We start from the raw sequence: 26468 nt of genomic DNA, 5'->3' as shown, positions 1-26468 counted from the left end.
AACAAGACTAACTTTGTCATTTAATAAGGGAGATTATTTCATAGATTTAAAACCAGTTAACACATTTAAAACTTGATAAGACAAGGCAATCCTGGTATGTTTCCTGTTCTCTAGTGATTAAAGCTAATCGAACGCTAGTCAGGGGGAGGTTTTCCATGGTACGAGTAATGCCGTGAATGTTTCTCCTGGTAATGCAATTAGGAAATATTGGCCCCAGCTAATGTAACTTAAACAAAACATGTTGTCCTCGTCAAACTTGTTCAAGTTGTTAAACAGGCAAAGCCTTGTCCAAAAAGTTAAAAAACAGGGGCATATAGTGTTTCCATGGAAACTCTGTTAAAATACTGATTTGTGGATATGATCATAATCAGCCCCATAATCTAATATGACTGAATTAAATGAAAAAGAATCTAAGTTATGAAGTAAGCCCCCTGTGTGAGAGTATTCTTACACATGCAGAAAACATATGGATCTGACGGACACCGTTTTCAAACTACTTACTGGCACAGCATGGAGCTTGAAAGACTCCTGGTTTTGTCTGTTGTTTTCTCCCTCCATTCATTGTTCATCATTTATTTTAAATACTGGGATTATGTGGGTGAGCAGTAAATAAAGACTTGATGACGTTCGGTTTTTCAATATCTACTGTTGCTTCTCACATGACACCCATATTGTTTTCATTGTCTTTGGTGACAAAGTAACCTATAATACTTCATGGTTTGTGGGATACATTTAAGTTTTATTAAAGTAATAATTTCTTCCTACCAAGGGGATCTTGATAGAAATCTAACCGTGAGATTTCAGATGGATGCCTCGACCTGTAGAGAAGAGGACACCAAGTCGAATGTTGGGGTGAGGGTCCCCAGGATCTGGGGCAGAGGCTTTGGGGACAAGCATTGGCTTCCTCCCTGCTACACGGTTCTGCAGCGTGGTTTGCACCTGTCCTGGCTGTAGTAAAAATGGAAACTGCTCACCATGGGATAGAGTTCAGGCTGGTGAAATGGCAAACACATCTGTCTTTCAGCAAACTTACTTGATTTATTTGGAACTCATTCCACCCAGAGATGATTACAGGTGGTATGCATGCCATCACTCTCCTTCCTGCAAAAACGCATCCTTAGTCACGTATGAAGTTCAGATAGGGTTTATCAAGTGATCATTGGCCCAAGTCCAATAGTCACGTATACCTGAGTCCTGGCATCCCTGAGCACCTATAGAATGACTTTTGTGACAGGGCAGTTACATGTCCATACACTCTACGTAGGTATGTTGATGCTTTTCATACCAGCCCATGGTCCCTTGAGGGGCCCAGCATGGTTGAAACTCACCTTCTAGATGGGTAGAATCACACAAAGTTCAAGAATTCTGACTCTGAGCCAAGGAATAGGCATTGACTTCTCCCCAAATTTCTCCCATCCACCTCCCAGGAATTCATGCACACCGTCTGATGTGGTCACAGGAGGAAGAAGCCAAGAGAAAAATAGGCTCAGGCCTGAATCTTGATGCCAGGGACTTGAATCTGCAGATTATTCGCTCCTCTTAATACTTTACTTTCTAATTAAGTTGGTTTTATAGTAAAGTAATATATGAATGCCGACTTTTTTTTTTTTTTTTTTTAGAGACAGTTTCACCTTGTTGGCCTTGGTAGAGTGCCATGGCATCACAACTTACAGCAACCTCCAGCTCTTGTAGTCCCGAGTAGCTGGGACTACAGGCACCTGCCACAACACCTGGCCATTTTTTGTTTGCAGTTTGGCCGGGGATGGGTTAGAACCGGCCACCCTCAGTATATGGGGCTGGCACCCTATTCACTGAGCCACAGGCACCACCCATGAATGCAGTTTTTAAAAATTAAATATTGCTAAAGAAGCTTATGAAGAGAAAAAACAAACCCTGCCCCAGCACTCCCAGGCCCAAGTCTGATTTCCTAGAGGCAACGGCTTCCCCCTCTCTTGGCATCCCCATTTTTCATTGCAAGTTGAGATTCCTGCATTTTAGTTAATTTTAGACATTATTTATTTACTTCCTTTAATACGTGCTGCTTTGGGCCATTTACTCAGCCTTCCCCTCCCTCTGCTCCATAAACACAGCTATATGCCTACTTCATAGTTTTTGATTAATTAGACAGTGATTATTTGGACCGTGTATGTATGCATGCTTTCCCTACCGTGTTAATGGTGTGCTCTTATGTCATTTCTTTTTTGTGATACCTTCCCCTAGATTGAAAAATCCCCTCGTCTTTTTATTTCCTTAGTTTTTCTTCTCCCTGTCACTAATTTTTTCCCTATGTGTTTCATCAGATATCTTAACCGTTTATCACTGCTGTTTTCTACATGTTCAGCGTGTCTGCCATTTCCTCATGTTTTTGAGAGCACCCCCCGTACCTGTGTCACCCTGTTGCAGATGGACCAGTGGCTCTCTAGGCCTCCTAGGCAGCTGTGCTCCTAAGACGTCTCTTCCCATTTTCCTCTACCAGACGTCCCTTTCTCCTAACCCTCCCTGCCTGCCTAGTTCTTGACTTACTTTCTCATTTTGCTTATGAACATTCTCCAGAGTTCTCTAAGAAAGAGAACTTTAGTCTTGCAGCTCTAAAAATATCATTATTTCACTCCCTTAATAGAGAATCATTTAGCTGGGTATTGAATTCCAGGCTGGAAATCATTTTCCCTCCATTCTGAAGGCATTGTTCCATTTTCTTTTGATTTCCCATTATTTTTAGAAAGTCTAGTATCATTCTATTTCCAGGTCCTCCGATAGGGGCAGCTTTGCCCCGCTGCCCCCCAGGAGTGTTCAGGATGTACTTACTCTTTGTTCCTAGTGTCTTTAAATGCCAAGATACTGTGGGTCCTCATTGTTCATTATATGGGGCTCTTTGATTGAGACGTGCATATCCTTCAGTCCTAGCAAATTTTCTCATATCATTTTTCCAGGCCTTTTTATTTTATAATCTATGAGGTTTTCTTTTCCCAACATGTATCTTTCTAATCTTAAATTGGTTTATTTTGACTGTTTTATTTTAAATTTCCAAGAGTTATTTTCTATGGCAGCCTGTTCTTGTTTCAAAAATACAATAACTTCTTTTATCTCTGCAAATATATTGACTGTAATCAGAGTTGGTTTTGTGTGTATGCTATCTGTGCTGTTATCTCTAAGTCATTTATTTTTCTGTTAGTTTTTCATGTTGAAGGCGCTCCATGAATATTTGTAGCCCCTTTCTCACTTAAGAGTGAGGCACTGAGATGCTAATTTAAAGTTTCCCCTCAAATAGGCTTTATTATTGAGTAAATTAATGGGAACTTAGCCAAATTAGAGGATGTGGGAAATTACCTTAACTCCAGGGCTTGTTTGGGGGATGTAAAGGTAGGGATTCTCATTTGTCACCATGCAAGTGTCCATTTTCCCTGTTCAGACCCTCATCCCTACCTCATCTGGACATAAGCGTTTTTCAGGAATATATATGATGGTATTTGTGGTGTGTGTAGCAGAATGCGTGGTGTTGGTACCTGCTAGCCTTCTCACATATCAGCAGCAGCCATTAGAATGTTGTCTAAGCACTGTTTTGTAGTGTCTTAGCCTTGAAACTGGCCAAGTAGGACCAGTTGTCTGTATCTTCAAATTCCATCTACTTTTGACCTCTCTCTTGCACCCAGCTCAGGCACAAGGTCACTTTCTCTCAGGGGCCTGCAAAAGTCTTCAGAGCAAGAACAATGTCTTTTAAGTATACAGTGACAAGGAGCAGAGTCTTCAAGGAGGCCTGGTGTCCACTCCATGCTCTCCCACTTGTTAGCACCATAACCTGGGGCAAGTTATTGAACATCTTCAAACTAGTACCACTAACTCCCAGCCAGTCCAAGGGAGTTTCAGGCTTGTCCAGTGCAGTCACCCCCACTTATCCCCCGGCACAGGTAGGTGTAAATGTTCCCTATCACTGCTCCATTCAGTGGTCAGGGCTACACTCCCCTTTTCTTGAGATTATACGTCTCCTGGGGCATTGTGAGGAAGTACAGTATCAGTCAGGGACCAGGCAGGGTATCATGTAAAACAGTTGCTACTGCAGGGCAGTCAGTGGGTCATATAGAAAAGTTGCTCCTAAGGGGGCCATTCCAGTGGCCCTCACTGGAATGAGGAAGGCACCCACCCCCGCCCCAGCTCCTATTCCTCATAGGTCTTTACCACACTTACTCTCCCGGATCTTTCTAAACAGCATGAAAATTTGCACTCTGCCACATTATCGCATGTCCTTGATTCTGAGATGCTATAAAGAGAAGTGTGGACTTCTAAAGAAATAAAAAGCAGTATACACAGAGGTACCTGTCACTGAAAGCCTCTCAGTTCTATAAACCCCCACCTGAAGGTCTTGGCCTTGAATGTCCTTTACCTTTGCCCCACTTTGTCAGCTTACCCCCCACCCTTGGCTTCAGGCTGCATATTAAAATCATTTCTCCCTAAGAGGGGACTTATCAGCTCCCCTTCTTAGGCTACCTTGCTGTCCTACATGTCCCTTTCAAACCACTCCCAGTGGTCATCAGTTGCATAATATCTGTGCGCCCTTAGAGTCTTTTAGCCCTGGGAACACATGAGCCGTTACATCCTTCACTGTGTCCCCCAGCACAGAAGACCCTTAATCACTATTTGTTGGATGAAGACAGTGCAGAGAGGGAGGAGAAAGTGAAAGGGAGAGATAATGTTAGGAAAGAAGATAAAGCCTCTTAGAAATAACCCTACCAACAGGCAAAAAAATAAAGGTTTGCTTTAACAAAGAAGAAGAGCAGGGTTACTTGCACTGATGCCTTATTCCAGATGCCAGATAACGTCAGGACACCATGTACCTTCATGGAACTAACTCCAAACCTGATGTGGGGTAATATTTTGCTCTCTTCTCCTCTAGATAAAAAGCATCCAATTCTTTCTTAAATACTTAAAACCAAGGAATTAAAAAAAAATAATAGTAAATGCCACTTTGGAAGTAGACGTGGTTCATTAAAATACTAAGATTACTCTTAAGGCACAGAGCTGTAGTTTGAAGGATCTTTAACTATAATTATAATACTGTGTTGATAAAAATAGTTAATTATTGTGAAAAATTAATCTGTCTGTGACCATAGGATGATTAGAGTTACCCAGAGAGCCTTAGGCAGGGAACAGGCAGCTTTTTGCTGTCGACTGCTATAAGGGGCAACAATTTAAGGATTTAAATGCTTTGTTATTGGAGCAGTTGGGGAGAGAGAGAAAGAGAGGCGTGAGCCAATGAGATGATTGTAAGGGACTTTGTGTATCTAAGGACGTGTCACTGGGGTGGGGGAAGGACATTGCTGACTCTGGCTGGCAGAAGGGTCATCTTTAGTCTTTTCTGGACCCATGTCAGGAAAGTAATCTTTCATTCTAGGAAAATACTATAACACCAAAACTAACAATTATTGAGCTCTTACTGTATGCCTGACACTCTCCTTGGTCTCAATTTTGTCATCCCAACTTGTAAGATTGAGCAGAGGGGCATAAATTGCCTAAACTCTTTCTGCAGCTGGTAAGTGGGCATGCTGGGTTCTCTTTCCGAGCCCACCATTATTCTATGCTGCACCTCAACTTTTTCAGTAGACTAAGGACCAGAAAAAGGGTAGAGTGATCTTCCAGGCAGTACTCACCTTCCAAACACTATTCACCCAAACCTAAGGGACACAGAAGATAAGGAGCACAAGAGGCTGTGGGTAGGACTTGCCAGGCAGGGAAAAAGGGAGGAGTCCAGCTGGGGTAGTCCTTTACTGTGTGTCTAGAGGGCAGCAGCACAGACCCACGGCATCCTGAGTGCAGGCTTTGTTGGGGACGCTGGATGTGAATCGGAGAAGGGCAGCCACACCACAGGTCTGCTCCCCACCAGGACTCTTGTCAGCTGCTGTATTTGATTATCTTCAAGGAGGTGCCGATGTGATGCCTCTCTACACGTGATGGCAAGGAGGGGCCACCAACCTAGACTACTGTTGGGTTTGCCAGGATGTAGGCAACAAAAGCCAAAAATTAAAGGAATCAAACTGTGTCATTGTTTGGGGTGGGTAGAAATTCATTGTCAATTCAAATTCATTGTCTGACTTCAGTTACAGTTAGATCCAGGCTCAGCTGAAGTCACCCAGGGTCTCAGTCTCCTGTTTTACTTGTCTTTTGTTGGTCCCATTCTCCAGCTGACCATTGTCATGCAGTGCCCCCAGCATGCATCTAACCAGCCTGCCAAACTCAATGGCAAGAAACCCTTTCCTAAGAGTTTCAATTCCAAGTCTGGGGCTTGTTCTCATTGCCATAGCATAGGTCAGTGCCCATCTCAGTGGCAGAGGAGAGGAAGACCCATCCCTGTGCCAGGCGGTAGCAGTTAACACTACCTGAACCACACGGACTGAAATTGGAGGCCGGACAGCTCCCTAAAGGAAATGGTGCTGCTCCACTACCCCAAAGGGGATGTGCATGCTCAGCCTTCACAAGTTAACAGCTGTCCCTCACCCAGCCCAGTGGGGTGACATCTCTGAATCATCATAGGCAGGTTGTCAGCTCTTTGGACCTCTGGTTACTGGCTTATGAAATAAACAAATTGGGTTCGATGGTCCACTCTACCTTCTAATTCTAAATTTATACACTTCTACCCATCAACACCACAGCCACTGGATTACAAAAGAAGCAGAGAGCCTTATTGACATTCTCAGCAAGTGGATTGGTAATTATTTGAGGCCTAATTGTGTTGTGAAGATGCGAACAGCCTTCTGAAAGACTTCCCAACACTATTGGTCAGGATCTCAGAAAAACTCAGAACTGGTTTTAAGGGGTACATTCCAGAAGTGACCATGGTCTCTGTCACAGAAGATACATCTTTGGATTCTGAATGGACAATGGCTTTTGCCTGTAATTCTCTTGGAAACAGGGCCCCCACCATGCTCATCTGGTGTGCTGAGCTCTGGGTAGAAGTAATTATTTTTATGAGGTATTATTCATGTCTAGTCTACCTGAGGGCCACCCCAAATAATGTTTCTGTAGCTATTAAAGGCTTTATCAGGCATGCAGAGTCTCTGGTAGTTTCCTTTAGGGGAAAAGAAAAAGATTCCTCTTGAAGTCTACCACCTCCAACGGCAATTTGCTGCACATTTCAGGGCCATGCTAAGTGGTTGGCACCTGAAAAAAGGGCAAAGTCTTTTTCTTTCAAGTGTAGCCGGAAAATGGGAGTCATAAGTGAAAGTAGGGAACTGGGAGAAGTATTTCCATGCGGCCAAGGTAGCTTTCTTGTTTTGTTCTGAGCTGGCAAACTTCGACATGCTCAAGCAATGTTTTGTCAAATTTCTTAAATGCTGAATGTGGCACCAGCCCAAATGAATGTAGATGTTATTTCAGTGCTAGAAGAGATTTATTTTAATGTACAGATGCAGCCACTACAAAGGCCCCTTTTAATCTACTGAGGGCTGAGTTCCTTGCTCTTTTACTCCCTGCAGCCCCCTCCTCATTTTAAGGAACCTGTGGATGCCGTGAAATTGTAGAGTGTTCCCCCCTCCCCTCTTCATCTGCCAAAGCAGTGACTTAAGTGCTGACAACAATTATAATTAAGATGCTTTGTGCAAGGAAAAGCAGTTTGCCAGGCTGTCGTACCCTCCCCCAGCCTGCTGGCAATCCAGAGACAATGCTGCTTGATAAAAGAGAAGGGGCCAACAGCAGAGTGGACCTTGGGGCTTCAGCAGGGCAGCCCCAAGAAAAGCATTTTCTTATCTAGTACCTGGGTTCTCTAGGCACAAAAGGAGCCAGTGCTTTACTGCTCGGCTCCGAGATGGGAAATCCATCAGTTGAGCTGAGCCTCAGATACCAATATCTTGCACCTTGATCAGGGCCAAAATAAACGGGAAGGGAAGCACAGAGGAAGCCTGGTGACAGGTGAGGTTTGGCCGAGCCAAGTCTGTGCTTTCAAGGTAAGTCGAGAGAAGGCGAGCCGTAGCAAAATGGCAGGGGGGTGTAGAAAAGAGAGGGTGCTCACTGGACTCAGTGCCAGAGGGGAAGCTGAAACCAGTTCTCAGTCCTATCCCACCAGAGGCCCCTTTTAAAAAATAATTCCTATCTCTAAATGAAATTCATAGAAAATATAACCTGTTTCCTTACATGCTGACCCACCCTCAAAAATCCTCCATAGAATTCTCCAACTATAATATCAAGAAATAGTTTCTAGTAGCTGATAAGGGGATAATAGATTTTGGAATATAAACGTTTGGGCACAACTGCAAGAAAAGACAGAAGAAAGTAGCCAGACGCTCGCACTTCACTCCTTACATGCCGACTCCTCCGTAAATAAAACAGCTGCCCTGTGGGCATCTCACCCACAAACTCTGGTGCCTTGATGATGGGATTCTCTAAAATAACAAAGCTGCAGACATAACAAAGTATACCCAGGACTCTCTTTCATAGGACTGTAGTGACATTTCTAGAGAAGTCCATGTGCAAGACACACTTTTATTTAGATGTAATACAAAGCTCAGTTGAAGGGCCAGACAAGGGTCATGCCTTCCACACACCTCAGTACCAGGCAGAGCACCGGAAGCAATGAGGGATATGGAACCTTTCTTTGTGTGGGGCTGTCCCATGAATTGTAGGACTTCTGTGGTTGTGACCATTAAATATCACTAGAAACTTCCAGAATAGCCCCTAGGGGGTGATACAGAACCGCTGGAGAGCATGGGAGACAAAGGGCAGCAGTCTCTGAGTCAGGCTGGCAGGCTCCCTTCCCAGCTCTGCACAGCCCTGGTTAAGTCTTTGCCGGCACCTTTTCTTTAAAATGGAGAAAATGTCTCCCTGGCAGGACTGCTGGTGCCTGCCTGCAGTGGGCCCTCCACTCATTCTGTTCTTCATGTTATTAGGATCAGCTTTGTTCATAATCTGCCTTGGGCACCCCTGCGGTCCTGGCACATTTCTTCCCTACATAACCTGCCTGCTTAGAGACCAAGGTTGTTGACCTTGTGCCCTGCAGTGCCCCGTGCACACAGGTTTCCTGAAAACCGGACCTCCACCAGGGGGGTCTCCTTCAGGCAACAGCCTGGTTTCTCAGGAGCCTCGTGACTGTCTTCTTTCTTTAGAGCAAGGTAGCAAATACTGAGGTCCTGAAATCTTTGGAAGATGTAAGGAGTTCCTTAAATCTTTCTGGCTTCCTACAGTCAGTCCACAGACTTTGGAAAGAAAAAATAAAGTATGAAGCAAAAACTTATGGACTTACCAAACACATGTGGACTTACCCATCTCATATTAAGTAGCTGGAGTGCCAATCTTTCCTACAAGGGCAGGGTCATTCAATATGTATCTTCTTTAAGTAATTTTAAATGAGTCCCTTTTATTCATTCATTTTGAGATATTTGTTTTTTTGCTTCTGCTTTGAAGTCAGAAAGATCTGGGTTCAAATTATGGTGTCTTGACAGTCTCTCACAGGTAAGAAATGCGGGTCATCTGTCTTCCAACTCAGCCACTTAAAAACCTCCCCTGCCCTCAGCCAAATGACAGTACCGACTCATGAGAATTCTTTGGGCTCTGTGGGCATTTTTGCAAACTCTCAGCAGACTTGGGCTGTTTTGAGTAGTTGAGATGATACCAGGTCCAGCTTGCCTGCCTTCCAGCAACAAAGGAGAAAACCTTTGACATCTAATATCCTTAAAGGAGACATGGAGTCCACAAGGCTTAGAAAGAACATGAATGAGGTCCAGGCCAGCAGATGAAATGGATTTAGTACCTCTGGTATAGAGATCACAGCTCTTCAGAGGATGGATTGGTAAAGAGTTCCTCTAATCTTGGAAAAACTATGTGGAGACTCGGCTACAGAGAAGAAAAACAGGATATGGACTATATTAAATAATACAGGTATTTGATGCACATATCTGTTACCGTGTGTGTGACACTGAAATTTACTACATGTCTGGCACTGTACTAGGCTCATGACATGCATCAACTCTTGTAAGGCTCCTAACAAACAGCTCTGTTCCCATTGTGCAGACTCTGAAATAGGCAGGACACAGACCCAAGTTTGTCTGATATTTTCCCATCTGGACATATGAGTACATTTGAGGAAACAGATGTGGTAATTAACTAAGTACTAACATTCTGGGGCCTGTAACACTGTGGAGCCTTCCTAACTGTGGAGATGGGACTCATGAAATTCCAACCCCTAGTATAGACAGAACTGTAGAGTTCATGGAACACAGCTGGGGCCATAGCACATACTGGCCAGATGCCCATGCTATGGGGTAGAGGAAAAGTACCAGTCATTACAATGGGACCCTCAGGGGACCTCATGTCCTCAAAGACACTTCTTATAATACTTGGATACCCATGATCCTTTATATTTTAAAGATTCATTCAACCCAAAAGGTCAAGTTTCTGTGGAGCAGGGAAAGAGGTAAGGATGCAGCTGTTATGCCTGTTATTCCCCCTAGCCTGTAGACACTTGGGGCAGCCTTGGAGACCTGCCCAAACGGCCGCTACAAGCAGGACTTCGTGGGCTGTTTGAATCACTGGCCAGCAGGGGAATGGTGGTGCTGGAAGTCAGTCCTCACAGCCTTGGGTTCTCTTCCAGGATCAGCCCTGAGTGGATGTGAGAAAAGGCCAGGGGTTTGGAAGCTGAGTAGACACCTGAGGTCAGCCCCTTTGGTGACGTGCCCCATTGTTTATGTTTTGGGGTTATATACAAGCAAGGGCCAAATAGTTGAGGTGTGCAATCAATGCAGTTTTATATGAACTCAATTTAATTTCTATCAAAAGCCTTCATTATCCTGGTGGGTGAGAACACTCAGCAAATGTGTCTCTCTTTGCTTTCCTGAAGGGTTTACCTGAGGCTGAAGGCGGGGGTGGGAGGTGGAGCGAGGCAGTTAATCATCTAATCGTGCAGGCATTTCCTGAGTCACCCAGTCCCATCTGGTCCTCTGTCATCAGTCTATGCACAGGCCAGTGCCATGGCCTCCTCATTCCAATGGAAGGTCACCTTGGAGTCAGTCGGCAGGCAGCTCACAGGGCCTCTTTCTGACATGCCTGTGTGGGCAAAGAGTATTCTCCTGCTGTGTCCTCTGTCTGTGTCCTCTGAGGGGCTGTCTCCTTTCCAGCTGTAGCAAGGCTAAGAGCGGGGACACTCAGGGGTCCTGCCACTTTCCAGCACTGGTAGAGGGAGGACTGTGAAAGGAAATACACCCCTCTGCTCTGAGCATCCCCATCTCTACCTGAGGATCAGTCAGCCTCAGGACAGGAAGGCAGACACCCACAGGGACATCAGGCTCAGGTCTTTGCCTCAGGGTCTGCAGGCCCTTGGCTTCCCTTTGGTTCCCCTCCCTTCCCTGAGCAGTCCTTGTGGGCTGGAGGCAGGGTACAGAGAAGACAGGGTGCACAGGAGATGCCTGGCCCAGGCTGTTCCTGTCTTCCTTCCTGCCCTGAGATTCCTAGGAGCCTCAGCTTTTAAGACTCAAAAATACAATGTTTACTCCCTTATTGTCTGGATTCCTCTCTGTCCTCCCTTCCCCGAGGCCTTAAGAGTGGAATGCTTTAGCAGAGGGAATGGAGAAGAGCCAGGGGGTGCCAGGAAACCGAAAAGGAGCATGCTGGTAACAACTGTGTCTCAAACTGTTAGCGCTCAGAGGGAGCCTGAGAGGCTGCTGATTAATGCCTGTGTGTGGAATACAGAGCGTCTGCTCATCTTCTGTTATTCCATCAGCTTGTATCAAGCACTTACTTGGGCCCCAGCTGTGTCTAGGGAACAGTCAGAGTGAAGAGAAAACTCCCCCTTTTCCTCTGAAGGTTCTCTGAAAATCAATAGACAAAAGGCAGATTAAAAGGAGAAAATCAGGAGAATCTCAAGAGAATGATGACCCAGTAGCCCAGTTCAGTCCTGAAGCATTTATATGCTATCCATCTTTTTCCTAGGGGAGGAGAGAGACGGGATGGGAGGGGGAGGCAGATGTGGGCAAGGCAGGGGTGGAGCTGCACAAGAACAATGGCCGTCTTACTGTGCAGGTAGAGTCCCAAGTATTCTCCCCAGGCTACCCTGAAAAGGGTAGGTAAAAAGTCTGTCTGGGCGTGATGAAGACTCCCAGTCTCTCCCTTCTCTGGTGGGCCATCTTTCCTGGTTATCTGATGAGAAGGGGGTTCAGTCAATTATATTTCTTTGGGGGGAAAAAAAACTGTCTTGGTCAGATAAGGAACTTCCAGAGATAGTCCCTCCCTGCAGTTGGTGGAAGGGGACAAGACTAGGTTACAGGGACTCTCATGCTGTGGCCGCTTCTTGAGGCATCTCAGCACATCAAAGCACTGGGCTTTGAGGTGTCCACTTTTAACCCCAGTAGAATCTTAGTGGAGTAGATAAAGGTCTGAGGTGAGGTGCCTTGAGACCAGGCAGTCTAGTGCACCACTGAGGCCTCTGTCTGCAGAGGTGGCTTTAGGCTATGGGCTCTGCTGAGAAGGATTTGGACCTGGCCTGCCTGCCACATCAGAAAAGGGAGTGCCTGCCTTGCCCCACAGCCCTTGGGAGACCTGGCCAGCCCTGCCTGTTCTGGTAGCCTGTTCAAGCAACCACTTAGCAAAAGAAGATGGCTTTTCCATCCTCAGCATCTGCCTGATTAATCTATAGGACACAACTGGAATTCTTTACCGAAGGGCTGATTCCCCATAATATGAGGTCCTGAGATTCCAAGAGGTTGGAGAAAAGAAAAAGCTTGATTATTCCAGAGTGCTGTCTGCCCTTGTCGTTAATGCTCCCCCATTTTCTTCTTTTTCCCTACCCATAATCACCTTGTGTGTAGTTAATGGTGGGAGAGTCTGCCCTGGGCCAGGCCTTCTACAGCCCTTCACATCTGCCATCAGGTGTTTCACTTTAGAATGGGCATCTCCATAGCTGGAGGGCACCAGGCCCAATGGCAGGCTGGGTTTGCCTTTCCAGGCTGCCCTGCTACACAAGCACACTCATAAGTTCACTGTCTTCCCTCAGCTTCCCATCCTTTCTATATTAAATGACACAGGGATTCTGAATAAAGATAGGCAGCGCTGGTCTTATTGAACTACCACCAAGACGACAATTTTGCTGTAATGAGCTGCCCCTGGAATGGTCACCAGTTTTTGTGTAAATTTCCTGATGCTTGTCTTATAAAGGTCAGGGAAGTTCAGCTTCCTCGCTTCCTTTTGCCACACTGGTGGCCTGGGCTTTCTCAGTCTCTCCAGACTCGTTGCTTGTCTAGGATTTTGCGGGAAGAAGCGCTCTCTCTACCCTCCCTCGCCATCTGGTCGTATGTCCTTGTAAATTCCTACTCATCCTGAAGATCCTGCCTCTTTAGTGAAGAGTTCTCTAATTCTAACCTCCACTAACCTCCAAGTAATTAGTTCTCAGAGTAATCTTAAGGTAGTAGCCCAATCACCTAAGCAAATTGGTCAAATCTAGCAAATTGTCTGGAAAAGACAGAACCAATTTGAATATTCAAATGCAGTAACTGGTGCAAATATTATGGGACATTTAGGTAGAGAATGACAAGTGACTTACGCTGATATATCTAATCTGCATGTTATCTGACAAGAAAAAACACTGAAAACATGCTAGAACTCATGGTTGTGGAAACCTTTTTGACTTTGCTATGTGATTTGAAAACCCATAATCTTCCTAGTAGGAGATTTTAGGCCTATAACTTACTTCTACAATCCTTGCTCTTCTCACATACCAAGTTTTCAGGATATTATGAGCACTGTTGCTAAAGTGTCCAAAGTTTCTATTAATAGCAGATACCTGGCACATGGTAAGCAGGTTTAATAAATGGTATTAATTTCTATTATCACTACTGATGTGATATAATGCCCATGACCCAGTTTATAAAATAATTTTCATTATAATATGTCTTACATAATTTAGAGACATGTCTATTGAGCAGGGAAATGTGTTTCATGAAATAACTTATTTAGAAGCAAAAACAAGTTGAAATTTGCCAAACTAAAATGATAGAGCAAATAGTTCTGCTTACTCAGGAGGCTGAGGCAGAAGGATTGCTTGAAGAGAGGAGATTGAGAGCAGCCTGAGCAATATAGCAAGACCCTGTCTCTAAAAAGGAAAATTAAATGTGGGCTCGGCACCCATAGCTCAGTGAATAAGGGTGCTGACCACATACACCACCAAGGATGGCAGGTTTGAGTCCGGCCCAGGCCTGCTAAACAACAATGACAACTGCAACAAAAAAATAGCCAGGCCTTGGGGCAGGTGCCTGTAGTCCCAGCTACTTGGGAGGCTAAGCAAGAGAATTGCTTACCCCCAAGAGTTGGAGGTCGCTGTGAGCTGTGACACCATAGCACTCTATCAAGGACGACATAGTGAAACTCTGTCTCAAAAAAAAAGAAAAAGAAAAATTAAATGTGGCTGCCAACCTCACCTGCAGACATTTCCAAAGCACAGATCTGATGGGAACCTTTTCATAGACCTGTTCTCAAGACACTTCAAACCACCTAGAAGGCAAAGGTAGGTCTCCAGAGAGAGAAAACTGAGAATAATGGTCATGACCGTCCACATGGCATCCAGACATCCAGGTATTTATCCAGTGTGTATTACTAAGTGACTCCAGTGCTTGGCATTTCTCTAGGTACAGGGAATACAGTGCTATACAAATAGTCCCAAACTCCAGTTGGATGGGGAGGAAATACTGTGAATAAATAATATATCATATAAAATAATGTCAAATATTGATAAATGCCATGAAGAAAAATGAAGCAGGTTTTCGAGAAAAAGACCATCAGAATATTCAGTGGATAAAGCAAAGTCAAGTTTGCTCCCTCCTGCAGTAAGGGAGAGCCACTCTGACAGTATAGAGTGTCAGAAAGATGAAGTCAGGGTAGATGCTCATGGGCTTTAGGAATCTGGGTGAGTCTTCCAACGTAGGGATCAGGTTGGGCTTGGGCGAATTTATGGCTGGTGGACCTTGCCAAAGCAATAGTTGTTTGATAAATAAGCAGTTTCCCTAGTGGACCCATATTGACCTGAAAAGGTGGGGGAGGCAGTTCGACCAACCTGTTGTAGAGAAAAATTGATTCTGGGCAAGCTTCTCAAGCAAATCAAGAAATCATGAAACATTTCTACTTGCTTATCTTTCTGGGCAGGAAATTCCTGAAACATAGAAGTCATGAAGAGTCATATTCATGGAGCTGGCCTTGGTCTCCAGGCCTGATAGCTAAACTTCAGGATGCAGACTTTCTGAGCCTTTTTGGGGCCAAGCGTGCAGCAAAGGCCACCCCAGGTCATTGCTTAAGGATGTGCAATATCACCCTCAGCCTAGGGTTGCCAGATTTAACAAATCAGAAATAACGTATCTGGCAATCCTGTCAAAGTGCTGTACATTTTTTGAATGAACTGTGTACATATTAAGTCTCATGCTTCCACAAGACACCAGCTGGGCTAAGCCAAGCTCTCTAGCTCCTTTGGTACCTAGCACGGAGTGGTGTCCAGCTCCCCCAGTTCCCGCCCAGCCCTGGAGGACATTTGCGTTTGGGAGCTCTAAAGTGGATGCAGGCTCCTGCCAATGAGCTGGGTGTGCTTGGACAAGTCCCTTTCCTTCTCCTCACCCGGTAACCGGAGCCTGACAATCCGAGGATTTGGAGGCATCCTTCCAACACTCTGAGCTGCCCACGTGGATATTTTAGTGCTATTTTGTATTAAATAACATCACATTCAACGCAAATACATGTGGCCATTTTATTATGAGTTTTGAAATGTTTAGAAACTTGACCCCCAATTTTGTTATAGTCTCTCTAGTAACTGTTATTAGGTGGTGACCTAATAGAAATTATTAACTAGGGAGCTATAATTTGGAGCTTATAATTTTCTTAATGGACATTGATTTGTGTAGCCCTGATTAAAATACAATGAAGCCTGAGGCTTAAATGTTTTTTTTTTATTATTATTATTCTGAAAGGTTGAAAGGGTGGGAATTGCCTCTAAACATGTATTGGCTAAAAAACTTTATTGAAATAATATTATTTGAAGAGTATTGTGAACATAAAATGATCTGACAAAAACTATTTGATGCTAGCTCCAGCAGCCTCGGAAAGCTGAGGGAATATAGGTTTCTTCAGATGAAATCTGGAAAAATGCTTCCAGATTGCCTCAGGGGCGAAAAGAAAATTATTATCCCATGCCACAGCCCTGCTAATTCTTTTCAACATTGATCCAGTCAAGTAATTATAACCCAAATGGAGGAAACATTTCTAATTGTCATTTATTATATTTTACCAAAGGTGACTGTTCCCAAGAAGCTCTGACAGGACAAAAACAAAGTGATTATGAAAGAAATGTGTGGGCAGTTGAATCAGGCCTTCCTATACACGTTCCCAGAGCCAGTCAGAGCAGCAGGGAGGGGTGATTTGAGATTAAAATAGGCCTGTGCAACTACGAGTCTTCACAGACAATCCTTCGCTGGGGCCTTGTCAATCGAGTGCTAGTGTGAACCTTGTTTCTACTCCCCCTCTCTCACCACAGACATACATTGTGTAAGATTTTGTTATTTAAAAGCTTATATAAGAAAGATTACTCCCCCCACCAATACCACAGGGAATACTTCAGAAGCAAACTATGCAGTTGGTTAGGGGATTATATTTAAAATACCTCCTCCCTTTTTATCATTATATTTCTCCTATTTCTTCACTCCAAGTAGGTTAAAATATGAGGTGTGTGTGCTGCTGTGAGGATGTTTTTTTTTCTTTTCTTTTTTTTTTTTTAATAATTTCTGGAATAATACCATAGCTTACAGATTAATGTTCAGGCTTTACCAAGATTATAGCAAACACATACTGCTTTGATCTAAATATTTTTCCAAAGGTTGTTGCTGATTGTTCTCCCTTGCCTATAATCTTTTAAAAAAGCTTTTGACTTTGCCAGCCTGACAGCCAGGGGGACCTGAGCGCAGCTGTCTTTCCTTCCTTCTCATCTTCCCCAGGATGGTCTGTTCTCAGTTTCACCCAAATTAGTCCCAGGATTCAGTTGTGTCTTTTGTCCAACATTCCATCATGCAATTCATTAAAATCTTCACATGAAATATTTAACAGATGAGTTATGTCATAATTCACATGACGGTTTTAAATGGTTATTCATGTGGTAAGTCATTTATCCTGGACATTAGCAAACCTCTGGAATGGGCTCACATTCACTGTAAGGAAGGTTAAGGTGCTTTTTCTTCAGTGCTCCAGAACAGTGGCCTCATTCCAAACCCCGTGGTAATCATGAAACATTCCAAAAAAGTGCCATTCAGATTCATTGTTAGTTCTACTCGCAATTAACTATTTTGAAAACAAACAGGAGAAAACATTTAAACAAATGTGGCTTGGCTAACAGTTATTATGGTTGACCGTTAATAAAGACAAGTTGGAATCCAAATGTGCCAGGCCTCGTTACTGTCACCGCTAGCGATCTTTGCCCTTGCACATAAAGAAATAAAAATTCAGGGATGCTGTCAAAGGGGGCCTTCAATGGATGGGAGATATTAACCCAGCCAGGTAAAATCAGCCCCTGCCTTGGGAAATATAACCAGTAAGGAGGCTAATTGCCAGAAGATTTATTTTTATTTATATATATATTTAAAGATTTTTTATTAAATCATAGCTGTGTACATTAATGCAATCATGGGGTACAGTGTGGCGCTTTCATATAATTTTGAAATACTCTCATCAAACTGGCTAACATAGCCTTCATGTCATTTTCTTAGTTATTGAGTTAAGACATTCATACTCTGCTTTTAGAAAGATTCACTTGTACCCTTGTAGGATAAACCATAGAGGTGACCCCTCTAATCACCTTCCCTCTACCCACCCACCCCGCTCCCCGCCTCTCTCAAAGATTTATTTTTAAAATTTGGATTTTAAGAAAAGGTGTGCTACTCCTAAGAGATGAAACACATGGGATTAGTAGGTATTTTGTGCATTACTAACTGGATGTACTTTCATTTTTTCCTAATAAAGATATAGTTTTCTACTATATCTCTACTCATGGATTGGAATCTATTAGAAAAAGTTTCTGCTGTTTGTTTGCTGAGTTGAGCAGCACACCTCTAGGATGTGATTCTCCGTCTGCGTACCAGAACACAATGGCATCATCTATATCCTGCCAGTGGTAGCCAGGCCATTCAGAGGCTGTGTGGCCAGGCAGCCTGATTGATGTGCATGTGGAGCTGATGGCCTCCCTGTCCTGGATAGTAATCATTTGGGGTTCTGTATCCTAACCTGTCTAGCCTTTTCCTGAGTATGCACAGATGATCACAATTCCAGGGGGTGAGTGAGTAACAGGATATCTTAGCCCATTTTCTCTGTTGCTTCTAACAGAATACTTGAAACTGGGTAATTTATTAAGAAAAGGGATTTATTTCTTATAGCCTCTTCTCAGAGGCTAAGTCTAAGGTCAAGAGCCACATCTGGTGAAGGCCCTCTTGCTGCTGGGGACTTTCTGCAGAGTCCCAAGGCAGCAAAGGGCATCACATGGCAAAAGGCCTAGCTCAGATCTCTTTTCCTCTTCCTATAAGCTACCAGTCTCACTCCCATGAGAACCCATTAATCCATTAATCCATGAATCGATTAGTCCATTCATAAGGGCAGAACCATCCTGATTCAATCACTTGGGGAAGGCCCTGCCTCTCAATACTAGCACATTGGGGATTAAGTTTCAATTTAGAGAGGACACACATTCAAACCATAACAGGGGGTTTGAATAGTGGGGCACACCTCTCATTAATCCTGAAGGGAAAAGATATATTCTCTTAGAGTTGTGCAACCTAGGTCCTGATTTTAGAAAGCATTTATTCATTGATATTACACCCTAAAGAGCATTGCTAACAGTGGACAGTTTGAATTTGTCATTGTTGAATTTTCTAGTCTTGACATATATGAAAAGTGTATTGGCCACAAAATATAAGAATAAATAATAAAAAGGTCTAGGAGCAAATCACAACCTGAACGTTGACCACACCATCAACTCTCAACGCGTTAACAGTGTTCCAATACCCATGATTTTATTTAGTCTTATTTATTTCTATCCCACACAAATTCTGTTCAGAAGCTAGAGCCAGTGTGACTCTCTGGGTGGAGACAGAAAGGTAAAGTGACATACCTCAGGGCATGCAGCAGGTTCACGAGCCATTCTCCTAGCAAAATGTTTCCTGGTTAGAATTCCTTGATGGTGGCAGAATTGTTTTGAAGTCTTCCGGACGAGCTCTCCATGTGTAGATGACTATATTGTGTGGCAGGAGGATCATGCAAGCAGAATTAGGGTCTTTGCGTGAGCTTCATGCCAGGCGTGGTGAGTGGTATTTCACCAGCCAAATTTGTGCTCCTGGAGGTATGTTGCAAGTCGAGGCCAAGCCCACAGATAATTATTTCTATATGAATACAATATGAAAAGTTATTTTATTTCTAATTTTACGTGTAACATTGTTATTTCGTGAGTTTTGGATTACACTCAAATGCATGTCTATTAATGTGATATGAGATGTGTGCATGATTTCATCTTGAATGCATTTGAATATAATAGCACTAGAAATGTAATTTGTCTTCTCAAATTTTATAAAGCAAAATAAATAGATCTTGGGGGTAGTAGCCACATCAAACATATTGCATTGATATCTTTGGAGTTCTTTCAACCTAATTACCAACTTCCCCTTGGAAATCCAGGTTTATCTCATGCTGGCAGTCCTATCTGATCTAAAACCTTCATACTTAAGTCATTGTCATTTCTTCCACCTCCAGGGAGTCATAGAATGTGCAGGGTCTGTGGAGACCTTTACCTTCAATCCTGAAGGAGTGCCAGTATCCAGTTCTTCTCTGAGATCTCTTCTTTGGACAGTGATCGCTGTCCAAAAGAACTCTGCACACAGTCTAAAACAGGAGCCACTAGCCCCAAGTGGCTACTGAGCACTTAAAACATGACTCGTACAATTAAGGAAATAAATCATGAATTTTATTTAATTTTAATTGATTTCAATTTCAGTAGCCATGTGGAACTTACAGCCCCCAATTTGGGCAGCTCAAAAGCAGAGCATTTGAGGTCAGCCACCTGTTCCTAGATTCAGGTACACTGATGATTGACATTCTCCGAATTGAGTGTTTTGTGTATTTTGGTGCTAGATGATGGCCATGCTTGTCTCTTTCAGCTCTGAGAATGCTGAAGTGTGACTCTCTGGTGATTTGACTGCTCTTCCCAAAGCCCCATGCTGGCTGATGAATTCCTTACAGCTTTATCTTAATATGTCCACCACCTAGCACATACTGGGTTTCTGATGCACCAGGGAGAAAGGGAGGGGAGAAAGTAGGTACCCTGTTTCCCTGAAAATAAGACACTGTCTTATATTTATTTTTCTCAAGAAGACACACTAGGGCTTATTTTCAGGGGATGGCTTCCTCTCTGTGCTGAAATGCATGCATAGCCACGCCCATCACTAGGTCTTATTATCAGGGTAGGACTTATATTTAACAAATGCATAGAAATCCTGCTAGGGCTTATTTGTTGGGTAGGTCTTATTTTAGGGGAAACACGGTAGGAAAGAAGTTTGAAAGTTGAGAAAAGAGGAAGTCTGGAAGGCAAATACTTTATTGCAGGTCTGTGATCTACATGACTAGGCTGAAAGTCTGTGCTCAGGTCCTTGCAGGGTACTGAGATGATTTGCAAGACCAGTACATAGATAATTCAAACCAAAAGAGAGGTCAGTGCTTCCAATACCTGAGTATGTCATGTGAAAGGATTCCGGGCTCTTTGGGATGACAGTGCTCAGAACAATAATTTTGTTACTTTGTTGGTTTTCAAAGGGCATCTCAACATCTTAGGGTCAACGTCCCCAGAGGCTCACTCTATACTGGTGTATTGGGAAGAATCCTATAGGATAATATTTTCTGGATCTGTTCTGCTCCTGGGAGGCCAGCAAGGTACCACCAGATGCTGTTGTGCACAAGGGACTCTGTCTTTCTCCATGTGATCAAGATTTCTAGCAGGAAGCCTTGGAGCATCTGTAATCAAATTAAAGTGAGGAGCACCGTGAACTGCAGGGGAGATCGTTGATGATTTTCTGGACTGTCTAAAAAATTTCAAACCCTGCAATGGTGTTTTTATTTTCTGCACTCTCCCTGGGATTTGGGTTACACTAAAGAATTTTCTGTCCTTGTTTTCCTTATTAAATTAGCGAGACTGACTTGAATCAGAATACGCTTGAAATGTTGTTGAAAGAACAAACTAGACGGGCTTGACATGTCTCGGTTTCCATACAGGTTGTTATGCAGGGGCCACAGGGAGAGGGCAGAACTTGCTGCAGTGCTAATGTTTCCTCTGCTGTAGGTGGAATAAAGAAAACATTAGGACAAAACAAAGGAAAAGGGGGAAAGGAAAGTAGATTTCTGTTGGTGGCAAGTCACGTTGGTTTTTGTGAATACAGCTGGCCACAGATAGTCTCGAGCATTTTTGTTTATTTACTTGTTCCTTGCGTGGGGGAGAGCCCTTTTGGTCTTATTTTTTATTGTTTTGGTGTTTGTACTTGCAATCATTTTCATGGTTAGGAAATAACTGGCCCAATCCCCAAGGGGCCATGTGTCTCCCATCATCCAGGCCCCTTTCCTGGCATTTCCCCTGTAAGCTTGCAGAATGGACTTGCTAAAATATAAATCTGATCTTGCCACTTCTCTCCTTAAAGATTTTTAATGGTTCCTGCAGCAGGTGCCAGCACACCTTGTCTGTAAAGGACCAGAGAGTAGAATAACTGAGGTGTTGTGGGCTGTGTACTCTGTTGCAAGTACTCAACTCTGCCACTGGAGCCGTGGACAGTATGTAAGCAAATGAGTGTGGCTGTGTCCCAGTAAAAATTTATTTACAAGAAGAGGCTAGATTCCGTTTTTGGCCAGGCCCTGGCATGCAGGGTACCTGGCAGATGCCCAGGCCTGACATGTAAACACTGTGTGCCATTTGACCTCAGCCTGCACCACTGAGGTCATTCCCCATTCTTCTCAGGACTCAGAACCACGATGACTTTAAGAGGCTTCTTCTTCTTTCCCGGTGCTGTTGCCTCCATCTGAATCACCGTCTTCCCTTGGCTCTTACTTTCATATGCGTGGGGCCTCCATGCCTTGCCTTAGACCAAGGGTGTCCAACCTGCTGTGGCCTATGGGCCACATGCTGATTTTGTGAGGACATTTTTTTTGCTTCTCTACAGTATTGAATGTTAACAAAACTATGCACAGACCTTTCTCTTTCTTAACCAGCTATCATTAAAGTTTGTGTATTTAATGTGTATATAAGAGTGACCCAAGGCACCTCTTATTCTTCCAATGTGGGACAGAGGTTTAAAAAAAAAAGAGGTCAGACGCCCCTGCCTTAGACAAAGCTCTTGCCAGCACCCTCAGGCCAGGTCAGCTCCATCCTCTGTACCTCTTTGTTTATGCCTCTCATGCAGGTTTTGCCATGGGGCTGCTCCTCAGCCAGATCCTGAGGGAGTGTGTGGCCTTATCCCATGCAGTACTCAGCATAGAGCTGGGCACAGGGAAGGCCATGAACAAATGCTCAGGAAGCTGATCCACCAATGGGGTTGTGCATCTCTTCATCATAGGAGAGTATATTGACTTTCAGGTGAAAATACTGCAAATCTGGACATGCCACAGGAAGCAGGGAGCTGTGTTGCTGACAGTCAGGGGCCAGCCAGCAAGAGGACAGCCAGGACACTCTGGGGCCCTGGCCCACAACCTCCTGGCTGAGACAGGGGCATGAGTGAGGAGTGGGGGAAGCAGGTCTAGTTCAGGGCATCAGGGGCAGGGCAAGGATGCAGCGAGCTGGAGGGAGATCAGAGAGCAGCAGCCGCATGATTAATGGGATGGAGGGACTGAGTCATGAGGAAAGATTAAAGCGCTCCGAGGAGCTGGGGTACAGGATCGACAGGGCAGATGATAGCAGGCTCCAAATATGTGAGACGGATAAACACCCAGGAGGGAGCAGCTAGCTTCACTGGGGAGGTGAAGACGGGGGCTCAGAAAAGGAGCCGGGGTGGACGGAGGAACTCAAGAGATGCCGGGTAGACCAGGGTGGCTCTGGATGTGGGAAAGAGGAAGACCAGGGACCGATGACTGTGGAGTGACTCTTTCCTGGAACCCTCACTCAGGCTTTACCTTGTGGGCCCTCAAAGCTGGCCATGGCCATTGACCCTTGGTCCTGAGAGGCGGCCTGCTAGGGGCTGTCTGGGGGTGACTCAGGAGGCGGTCTGTGAGGAGACACAGAGGACAATGTGCAAACTCATTTCCCACCCTCTGTTTGGATACCAGTTATTGAGTGTCACAACAGTTTTGGGGCCCTGCCCTGATCAGTTTCTGCCAGCCCCTGCCTGTCTTGGTAAAACCAGAGGCGCTAATTCCAAGCTCATACCTCAGTGGGGGCAGGCACTCCCCCCTGCTCTCTAGCGGATCTGAGCACAGTTAAGCAGCCTACACACTGATCTGTCAGACACAGGAGATGAGATTTATTTGAAATACAGAGAACAACCTTTAGATTCCAAAATCAGCTCCCTTCAAGTCTCTGAAATTCTCCAAGGCTGGGAAGAGTGGCTTGTGCTGTATTCTGGCCAAGTGACCCCCCCGTCACAGTAGCTCTCAAGAGCCAGCAGTAGGGAGCAACCATCTTCAACCCTGGCTGCACATTAGTCTCACCTGGGGTCTTTTTTAAACATACTCATGCCCAGACCTTTACCCCTATAAATTCTGATTCAAATGGTCTTGGCAGAGAGTGGGAGGCACTCAGCTATCAATATTTTTTCTTAAAGTTTGCAGGTGGTTCTAGTGAGTTGACAGCCACCCCTGAAGAACCTAATCTAAGTGTGATTATAATTCACACAGATGTTACTCTTCCACACTTCTCTGGACTTGCAGGTTACATCATCTAAAAGTTAAAAAAAGCAAGTATTTAACAACATTCTGGGGGGCGGGGGGGGCAGCAAGGAGCAAGGTTAGGTCCCTGTTTTGGGGGACTTTATGGCCCAGAAGATAGAGGACACTTGGGGAGGAGCAGGATGGGCTCAGAGTGCTGACAGGCAGGGTTCCTTTCAGAGACCACTCTCATTCTGCATACTGTGGCCATGCTCAGCTCTGCTCTTTCCTCAAGTTTGAAATTCTAAGTCAAGTTAACCTTCCTTCTTAGGGTTTGTTTCACAATTTCTTTAGGAAGTAGAAATGCTCTTGAGAGTTAACAAGGGTGATAGTGTAAGACTTTTATGAATCTCCAAGTTCCTGAAATAAGCACAGTAAGGATTACCCAGATGGCAGGTCAGAAGTGGTGACATGCAGCTGTGTGCAGCAGCTCATGCCTGTAATCCTAGCACTCTGGGAGGATGAGGTGGGAGGATCACTTGAGCTGAGGAGTTGAGACCAGTCTGGGCAAGAGCAAGACCCCATCTCTACTATAAAAACAGAAAAATTACCTGGGCATTGTGGTCTGTGCCTGTAGTCCCAGCTACTCGGGAGGCTGAGGCAGGAGGATCATTTGAGCCCTGGAATTTGAGGTTGCCGTGAGTGAGGCTGACACCACGGCACTCTACCCTGGCCAACAAGTGACAGAGTGAGACTCTGTCTCAAAAAAGAAGAAAAGAAAAGGTGACATGCAAAAATTTAAGTGTGTATAAGTTTTAAGTGAACTTTTTTATTCTTGTAATTATGTATTGGGGGGAGTGTTATTGAGGTTACTGTAGGAATTTAAGCAAAAGAAAGAAGTGTGGAAAGATAAATAACTGTACTGGTGGTCTGCAGAAATGGCAAATATTGGGGAGATTCAACAGGCGTTAAGTTTGCAAAGCTGTCTTTGCAAAGCTGTGGGGTAAATGGCATCCACGGGGGAGTCAGCATTTCCTACAGAGTCTCATTCTTTGGAACATCTCCATAGTTTTCTCACCCTCTGAAATGGTTTTAAGAATTATATTGCTGTGGCTTCATGGAGAACAATATGGTGACCTTGTTCATGTCATAGTTTTGAACTTCCACCAAATTCTGCTTCCCAAGCTTTCAAGTCACTTTCTTAACCTCTCCCTTTTTTATACATTTCTATCACTGGTGCCTGTTGCTATCGGAAGCTTTCCACACATAGAGAATTGTGTCCTTTTGCCAGAGTTCCTAGGCAGCGAAGAACCTTGAGATGTGGACTCTAGGGGACCAGCTGAGTCCCATGATAGTAAAAGTCACTCACTTCCAAGTACCAGCCTGGTGACAAGTGCTTTCAAACTGTGTATTGGGCAAACATGCAGAGGACACATTTTAGACATACAAGTTCATAGAGCAACAACTGAAACAGGAATGAAGAAATAGCCATCTTCTACGTATCTTTTTGTTGGTGTCATTCATTCCTGTTTTTAGCTGTGTCGAGGTGGGGTGCAGGCCCCCCAAGTGTATGGAGTTTAGAAACACTAGAGTGGCTTGTCTCCAAAGAGCCATCTGCCCTGTGCTCAGCTTGTTCTGTATCAGAATTCTGGGAATACAGGTAACCTGGAGCATTCCTGGCCTGAGAGAGAAAATGTTTTAGTTGTATGCTTCATGGTAAATTTTATCTGATAGGCCTATATCAGCTTCTCACCGTGACGGATAATTTTCAGTGATAATCTTAAATAATTGTGTAAAGGGATCTCTAATGCCTTGTTTTGTTTATAATTTGTCCCAGCTGTAGGCATTCAGATGAAACTTGAATTTTTCCAAAGGAAGTTCTGGACTGCTAGCAGACAGGTAAGTTATAATCAGCATTAGCGACGCTGTTATTATACAGGTGTTCCCATTTGGGTACCTGGAGCCTAAAAGTGCCAGATTTCTGATGAATGTTTGTAAAATCAGCTGCCAGCTGCTCAGATTACCTTTCATTTTACTGAAAAATAAAGGACTGTCAGCATGTTAGACACCGTGCTGAGCCAAGAAGGGACTTTACTCCTAGGAACAGTTTTAACTGTGAATCTAGAAAGTGACCTTCCCAAGGAGTTTTTCTTTTAAATATTGGAACCTCTTGTGAGATTTTCATAGTGACTTTCTCCTAATCTTTTTGTGGTACCTGCTTATTTGATGCTGAATCTCTGTATTGTAATTTTGGAGGCCTTTGCAGAACCAGGTTTGTGGAAGCCGGAACCTGAGTCTGCCTTCGTTGGCCAGAAGGCTTTCTTGGGCTGTTCCACCTTGGGGAATCTGGGAGCCTTCTTTTCTTTCACTGGTGCTCTCTGTACTGAGTAATCTCAGTGGTATCTGTTCAGTAATTTGGTAAAAATGGCAACTGATAAATTGCCTTCATCTGCCCAATTTTAAATGTCAAATGGTTTATCATTTCTTAAACTAAGATACTTTATAAGGAAACTACAAAGTAAGAGTCCTGACAGGGTTGCTTTTTAAGTTACTGAGAATTAATTAATTTAAAATTAAATAATTATATAATTCTTGTTACCCAAAGACTTGAGATCTTGAAAAGATATCGTTAAAACTGAATGACAACATAAATT

At 44.0% G+C, this 26468-nt stretch overlaps 1 protein-coding gene across 1 annotated transcript in view; it reads left to right on the top strand.

Moving 5' to 3' along the window:
• Positions 1-26468, top strand: part of CACNA2D3 (calcium voltage-gated channel auxiliary subunit alpha2delta 3) — an 876027-nt gene that overhangs the window by 762810 nt on the left and 86749 nt on the right. The window contains exon 27 of the mRNA XM_003781696.2: positions 25652-25713. Coding sequence (XP_003781744.2) covers positions 25652-25713 — 62 coding nt within the window. The remainder of the gene's footprint in view (positions 1-25651; positions 25714-26468) is intronic.

The sequence above is a fragment of the Otolemur garnettii genome, unplaced genomic scaffold (genome assembly GCF_000181295.1).
Source record: "Otolemur garnettii isolate 467f Iridium unplaced genomic scaffold, OtoGar3 scaffold00002, whole genome shotgun sequence".
Lineage (NCBI taxonomy): Eukaryota > Metazoa > Chordata > Mammalia > Primates > Galagidae > Otolemur > Otolemur garnettii.
The sequence above is the reverse complement of the archived record's forward strand: the minus strand, read 5'-3'. Positions and strand labels throughout refer to the sequence as shown.